The following is a 7,931-nucleotide window of genomic DNA, read 5'->3' as shown; positions in this document are numbered from 1 at the left end:
TACAATCGCTCTTTTTCGCTGGCAAGAGGACGATAGACGATGTTTTAACTCTGGCAGTCAATGAGTTAAAGGTCCTGTGGAGACATAGGTAGGAAAAGTTCTCTGTTAATAAACTCTTCACATCCCCATGAAATCTCTGAGTTTTTTTTGGTCCATTCTCATAGTGTCTTGTAGAATGTCCAAGAAAGCATTTTCCAGTTGAGAATCCAAAATGTTCTGACTTCTGTCTTTCCGCTTTCGATTGTTTTAGTGCCCAGGCAAAGAGGACGAGATAGCCAATGAATAGGAAAGGACATTTGATTTTAACAGTTTAATACAATTGTATATTCTACAGGTGTTTAATAAGGGCTATGTGTCCACTGTGCATAAAGGTCTATTGTACATGTTATGTATCTCCAGACGTCCTGTCAGGATGTAACAGGCAGTAAGGTGGTACAGATGTCTTCTTATCATGATATATATGCTAGTGGTGAGGAAGCCAGAGGGACATGGACCTCTCTCAGAACAGCTCATGGTATTTGTACCATAACTCCTCTTTTCCAGTAGACTGTGTCCAAGATATGGTCTGGGTTTAGTGCAAACCAGAGTGAAGAGACCAGGTCTAAACAATAGCTGTTCTGTGAACCTCTCTATGTCAGGAGGAGCAGGGGTTAAAAAGCTTTTTGCAGGCATCCTCTTGCTTCTCATGAGAGAACATCTGCATGCGTTGCCCAAACATACAACGCTCAAAACCCCACTGTGTCTGTGGGGGTCTTATCTCTTGTTAACGCCTATAGACTCACGTATTTACATTTTGCTGTAGCTATTTCAACAGCAGGTAATGCAGGGAACCCCTTGACATGGGGCTCTCTACCTATAGACATACTGCTGGTGATTAGTATGTGTTCACACAGTCCACTTAACATTGTCCATGACCTTCATCAGGTGTCTGAATAAACGTCAGACACATGATTCCACTTCAGGAGTTTTTTAAAGGCATTTGTCAAATCTTTGTGTCCTGAGGTCGTAGTCGAAACATAAAATGTGTTTAATCTCAGAAACAGTCAATGGGTGTCCATGCCGTAGCCAGGCACCCTGATGAAGTGTCCTTGCGCAAGGCATTGCACCAGTCATTGATCGTTTACTTTGAAGTTGCTCTGGATGATCATGTTATGAAAAAAATAACAGTTAAATGTAATGATCCAACTTCAGTGTGTCCAACTCGAGTGCAGTTCTACATCAACCCAAGATGTTTCGAGAGGAATGGGTCGGTTTCACTGAGAAACAATATCATGCTTGAACTTGCAGCAGTTCCTTTGTTCCTCACTGCATCGATGACAAAACGTGCCTTGGCCTGTGTAACTTGCTTGACATTGGCGTTTTCATATTCTTCTCTGATTATCACTCCCTTCTGGTAAAGTTTGTCCAGGACACCGCTGAGAACTGGATCTGAAACGCTGTTGATGAAGCTGCTCCGCACATCAAACAGTCTGTCTTCTGCTGGACGACTCAGTGTGTGCTGAACTTGTTGTTTTCTTAAAGCAGCAGTTGAAAGGTCTACATCGCGTTCCCATGGACAGTCAGAGGTGTTACTGTGTCTTAGAAATAGCTTAACATGCTTAAACTTAGCCTCTAATGTCACTTCAAAAGTTGAAATGTAATTATGATAGGATGATTCATCAACTTTAAATTTTGCCTTATTTGGTTCAATCATAATGGAATCATCTTGAGGGAAAGTGGAGAGGGTGTATTCTTGCTTTGGGTAAAGTTCACAGGGAGGCTTTTCGATGTAAATCTCTTCTCCATTTATCTCCTTCCTTTCCTTCTTCACTTCACTCAGCACAACATTCTGAGGCAGCAGCAACACTTTCAGGATCGAACTGGGATGATTATCATCAATCGGTGGTGTATAAAACAGTGACACCAATGCCTGGACAGGACTGGGCCCGAACAACATCTCTTTGATGACACCAAAAAAAGAGAATCCAGTTACATTTATGATAACATGAGTTTCTGTGATCATATGGGGTTTGATCAGCTCAAAGCCATCATCATCCATCACACGGACCACAGACAAGGATTTGCCTCCACCCATGGAGAGGATCTCACAATGTGGAAAGTGTAACTGACACACAGACCCCTGAGAACCTTTGATGTCAAACAGTGGTCCTGCAGCTGTCTTGTCAAGCTGGGATACAAGCCTTTGGTGCCATGGGACTGTCCTGTAAGTCACATCTCCCTCTGTCTTCATCTTAAACACCAGGTCGGTCACGTTGCATTGGAACAGTCCTGCTTGGGTGCAGTGGATCCTGTAGCTTTCCTTGTTTTCTACAACAATGATATCAGGTGTAATTTTCTGTGTTTTGTCAATTAGTGTAACATCATTTACGCTGTTGGACCGCTTGGCTGTGAAACTTGTCTTGTTCTCTAAACATGGCATTTGGCTCAGTGAGGGTAAGCTGTGAGAACGAGGCAGAGAGATGGATTCTTCTATCCTTAAACCACTAAAGCATGAACTTAGGTCAGTTTCATCTTGGAGCTCCAGAGAGGGATGTAGAGAGGACAGTGACTCTGTAACAGGATGGTCTTCCATATCACCATGCAAAGAAATAGTTCCCTAAATAGAATAGAATAGAGAAAGGGAAAAATAAAATCAAGGACATTAATTAAACAAAAATGAACCCAAGACTTTTCTACAATGCCAGTTCTTAAAAATGTAAATGTCAGTCCTTGCCAACTGACTGTTGTGTAATTCCAGACTCTTTGCCGATGTAATAACACGATATGTTATCCTACAGATATATGTATACATTACTTGTATTTGATTGTGTCTTCTTTTTACAACCTTGGATTTTAAGCTGTTCTTTTCATGTTTTTATTGTGGTGGAGTTAAGGTACACAGATGATTATTAATAACCACTCACGGTAGTTTTCACCTTGTTCAGAACATTTATTTGTCAAGTATGTTCCAATCTGGGAACCCATCGGCAAAAAAGTTCCTTGAATTTGCCTCTGGGGGCATCGCCTAATTTCCTGTGTAGAGACCGGATGTCGGCCTGTTCACTCTGCCTCAGCCCTCCTCTTCCGGTGGTGCATCTTTGTTTTCATTCCTAATAACATCAACTCTACACGTTGTAGTTGCCAACAGATTCAGCTGTGGAGCTCTGTTTTAAGAGATTAAATAAGTTCAAATATGAGGATTGTGCCTCATACAGTGTTAGCTCAGCGTTCTGACCGGCCTATAGGCTACTTCAGGGTGAAAACAGGGAACAGCTGTATGCCAGGATGAGGAGAGAAAAGGAAGCTTAGGAACGCTGGCTTGTGTTTACTGTCTCAACACAGTTATTGTGCATTCTCATCTATTGTCCAAGAGGAGTTGGCCCGACGAGCCCGTTCACCTGTCCTGCCCACAGACAATCAACCATACAACATGCATAATGGAGCACACCCAAGCTATAGCCCAACAAACAGGCTTCAGCTGCTCATGCCAATGAGCTATAAGTACAGTGGTTGTTTTCATTCTCCTCCTGCCAGTCAGGAGAGGTACCAAGGAGACAGAAACAAGACCAACACCCCTGGTCTGTCTGGATGTAGAGAACAGAAGCACATAGAGTGGACCTGCTCAGCCACAAAGCCCCTGATCACTGCTGCTTTGTCACCGTTAAACTACAGAAGGATCTGCTGTCCCGTCTCTCCTCTTCTTCCACTGAACATGGAACAACATTAGTATAATTACACAAAATGTGTTACGAGTTGGTGCTTCTACCTGTCTTTATTCTAGTACATGGTTGGTGTGTATAATAATACATGCATTAGTGGTCACAGCTCCTTGTCTGTCTCCCGTATAAAAGTCCTGCCACACCCCCACATCTTCCCTTTGTTATTTCCATATTGGAATGAGGTGGATGTCTTTTGTTATCTTCCCTGTATAACTATCCAATTTGTATTTACACTGTACTTATACTGTGTTTGTTTAACTTTGTTTAGAGAGGAGTCCATGCACTAAAGCCAAACTAACCCAGAGACGTGTTTTCATGTCATTCTGAGTCAGAATAAACAGAGTTTGTCTCCAAAGAGATTCCTGAGTCTACCCATTCAACACAATGCAGATAAATAGTTACACCGGTTACATATATCTGGACTGAGAGTTGAATGACACAAAGAGCCAGGCCTTTACTGACACTAGAGCTTCTCTCTCCTTAGTCTGACTATAGAGACTCTGCTTTATGGGCTCTGCTTGTTTACATCCTACCAGATAGTTCATTACATTCATTTGAGTTGAGAACCTCTGGGTTAATAATGATCTCACCTCTGGTTTCTGCTCCATCTTCACATCAGGTTGACCTTCAACCTTCTTGCTCCCTCCACCTGCTCCCCCCTCCTCATCCTCCTCTTCCTCCTTCACCCGTGATGGATGGATGAATGGATGGATGAATGGATGGATGGATGGATGGATGGATGGAGAGAAAGAGAGCGAGAAAAGAGAGAAAGATGGATTTTTCTGATCACTTTCATTCTTGCCTCTGACAAATATTCCATATTATATAAAAAAACTAAAACACTACAATACAACTTTAAAGGCTTTAAAACAAATAAACATATATGTATGTAAACTATAGTAAAACTATAATCTCTCAAGACAGATTCTGCTAACAGCAGCACCACTGCCTTAAACATGTAATATTGTTGTTAGAATGAATAAACACAGAAGCACCCGGGAGGAAGTGGAGTAAGAAAGGGGAGGAGCCAAGCCAAGTTCCTGTTTCTACACTAAAAAGGAGGTGGTGCCCCCAGATTATTTTTCCCTCCTTTTTTTACCGAATGGGTTCCCAGATTAGCAAAACTATAATAACCTTGTCACCAGGAGGAAGAGGAGGTGATGATGTCTGATCCATGGACTTCATCTCCATCTGACCAGACTGTTTCTTCTCTACAGAAGAACAACAAACAAACATTTATTACACATGATGAGTATAGAAGACATGATGTCTGATACATTGTTTTATGACTGTACATAAATATCACTGTAAACTCAATGAACCACATTCACACAGCGGCCATTTTGTTCTGACATCATACTTGGAGGTGGCCCCTCCCCCTCCAGTATGAAGTAAGAGTTAAATGGACACAGTGTGAACATGTTAGTTTAACCACATCAACCCTAGACTCACTATTCTGGACAGCTCATAACATATGAACATTCTGTGAACATCTGGCAAAAATCACACCCTGTGTGAAGGAAGCGGTGCCTTTGGGGCGGGGCTTAACTCATTTCAGTTTGTCCCTATTGGTCGTCTGAGTCCACTTACCAAATGTGTACTTGGTAGCATGCTGCAAACTGCCATAATGGCTGTTTAAAGGCCAGCCAATGGGCAGACAGAGGGGGCGGGGCTTAAGTAATTACAGTTCGTCCCTATTGGTGGTTTTAGTCCATGTGCAAAATTTGTACTCCGTAGCATGCTGCGAACTTGAATTATGGCTGTTTAAAGGCCAGCCAATGGGAAGACAGAGGGGGCGGGGCTTCAACAATTCATGCTCGTCCCTATTGGTGGTCTAAGTCCATATACCAAATTTGGAGTTGGTGGCATGCTGCAAACAGGAGTTATAGCTGTTTAAAATCCCGTGCTCATACGGGCGGACGGACATAAGATACGCTGGGGGGTCCCTGGACAGAGGGGGCGGGGCTTCAGCAATTCATGCTGGTCCCTATTGGTGGTCTAAGTCCACATATTAAATTTGGACTTGGTGGCATGCTGGAAACTGGAGTTATACCTGTTTAAAATCCCGTGCTCATACGGGCGGACGGACATAACATACGCCGGGGGGTCCCTGGACAGAGGGGGTGGGGCTTCAGCAATTCATGCTGGTCCCTATTGGTGGTATAAGTCCACATACCAAATGTGGACTTGGTTGCATGCTGCAAACTGGAGTTATAGCTGTTTAAAATCCCGTGCTCATACAGGCGGACGGACATAACATACGCTGGGGGGTCCCTGGACAGAGGGGGCGGGGCTTCAGCAATTCATGCTGGTCCCTATTGGTGGTCTAAGTCCACATACCAAATGTGGACTTGGTGGCATGCTGCAAACTGGAGTTATAACTGTTTAAAATCCCGTGCTCATCGCTCATACGGGCGCTGGGGGTCCCTGGACCCCTCTTTGATAACTTCATCAATGCATGCTCGTGCCTATTGGTGGTCTAAGTCCACATACCAAATGTGGAGTTGGTGGCATGCTGCAAACTGGAGTTATAGCTGTTTAAAATCCCGTGCTCATTCATCCCAGGGTGAAACGGACACACGGACAAAGTCATGTATAGAGCGGTTGGCACCGCTAAAAATAGCCGATCTACAAGCTCACACCGCGTGGGCTTGTAGATCAGCTACTTTTGATTAAGAGATTTGGTGTAGAAGGAAAAAATGAGTGGACAAAGTACAGACCCCTGGGGGACCCTGTTCAACGAAGTATAACCACTTAAAGGGATATTTCACTTTCAAAAGAACTATGGTCATTTTATGGTCTACTCAGGCTTTTGTGAACCCCCAGACAGTTTTTAAGTTGCTTGATTCAGTATTTAGATATTTGATATTCATTTTGCCAGCCACGCCCCCTGCCTATACAAACCCATTGTAACTTCAAACTCTATTTTTAACCCGTTTAACCATCAAAAACACCCGTCCTTGGTTCTGGTGACTCACCCTGCCCTCCTAATGCGTGAGAGGGCCGTGTTTTTTTGATTACTTTTTTAATTTATTTTTTATATATTTTTTTGGGAAAATGAAAAAATTAAATACAAAAAAAAAATATTAAAAATAAATAAAAAAAAGTGATCAAAAAAACACGGCCCTCTCACGCATTAGGAGGGCAGGGTGAGTCACCAGAACCAAGGACGGGTGTTTTTGATGGTTAAACGGGTTAAAAATTGAGTTTGAAGTTATAACGGGTTTGTATAGGAAGGGGGCATGGCTGATAAAATGAATATCAAATATCTAAATACTGAATCAAGCAACTTAAAAACTGTCTGGGGGGTTCACAAGGGCCTGAGTAGACCATAAAATGACCAAAAGTTTTTTTGAAAGTGAAATATCCCTTTAAGTGTGTGTGTGTGTGTGTGTGTGTGTGTGTGTGTGTGTGTGTGTGTGTGTGTGTGTGTGTGTGTGTGTGTGTGTGTGTGTGTGTGTGTGTGTGTGTGTGTGTGTGTGTGTGTGTGTGTGTGTGTGTGTGTGTGCGTGCGTGCGTGCGTGCGTGCGTGCGTGCGTGCGTGGAACCTTACCCATCTTCATCCAACGCTTCATCATCAGCTCAGACATCTTCTCATGCATCAGTTGCATGTATTCACCCTGTATTTCACACATCAACACACAATGACAGAGTGAAGCTACATCAAGTGTTAACACACTGTTCCTTAACCAGAGCTGACAACTCTCACACAATGAGCGTGAGACACACATAAATGACCCTCTTCACACACACTCACACTACACATCATATTTATCACACCGTCAAATCAGCCCAAGTGTTAAACTGTGTTAACTCATGCACCACTGAGACATCCACTTCTGACGGTATTTGAACGATAAAGTGAATTAAATGATTGTATCTGAAGTATCCCCACCTGTTAACTGTCGTGAAAAGCATAAATGTTAGGTGTGTGTGTGTGTGTGTGTGTGTGTGTGTGTGTGTGTGTGTGTGTGTGTGTGTGTGTGTGTGTGTGTGTGTGTGTGTGTGTGTGTGTGTGTGTGTGTGTGTGCGCGTCTCTTGTATGAAGGACGCTGCACACATTTACGCTCATGTCATTCCATTGATCATTACAGTGATATTCCCAGATGTCGCCGAAAGGAGGATCAACAGCATAGATCTTAAGATGAACTAATGTTCTATGCTCTACACATCCAAAATGTTAGCTGCCGGGTGTACCATGGAATATTTTCTATCCGGTCAAGTTTTTAAACT

The 7,931-nt window shown here is 43.0% G+C and overlaps 2 protein-coding genes across 2 annotated transcripts in view; both read right to left on the bottom strand.

Annotated features, from left to right (window-relative positions):
• LOC311039016 (caspase recruitment domain-containing protein 8-like) lies at window positions 1-4,893 on the bottom strand. Its single transcript, XM_084048659.1, has 3 exons — window positions 4,833-4,893; window positions 4,289-4,378; window positions 1-2,596 (listed from the first exon to the last, which is right to left on the bottom strand). The coding sequence occupies exons 1-3, from the start codon at window positions 4,887-4,889 to the stop codon at window positions 1,214-1,216; spliced, it is 1,530 nt and encodes a 509-aa protein (XP_083904785.1). The 5' UTR covers window positions 4,890-4,893; the 3' UTR covers window positions 1-1,213.
• A 1,541-nt stretch (window positions 4,894-6,434) lies between these two features.
• Window positions 6,435-7,931, bottom strand: part of LOC311038628 (uncharacterized protein) — a gene marked incomplete at both ends in the record, with an annotated part of 234,156 nt that continues 232,659 nt past the window's right edge. Inside the window, 2 exons of the mRNA XM_084048200.1 lie at window positions 6,435-6,451; window positions 7,252-7,318. Of these exons, the coding sequence (XP_083904326.1) occupies window positions 6,435-6,451; window positions 7,252-7,318 (84 nt within the window). The remainder of the gene's footprint in view (window positions 6,452-7,251; window positions 7,319-7,931) is intronic.

The sequence above is a fragment of the Gymnoscopelus microlampas genome, assembly GCF_963454915.1.
Source record: "Gymnoscopelus microlampas genome assembly, chromosome: 22".
Taxonomy (NCBI): domain Eukaryota; kingdom Metazoa; phylum Chordata; class Actinopteri; order Myctophiformes; family Myctophidae; genus Gymnoscopelus; species Gymnoscopelus microlampas.
The sequence above is the reverse complement of the archived record's forward strand: the minus strand, read 5'-3'. Positions and strand labels throughout refer to the sequence as shown.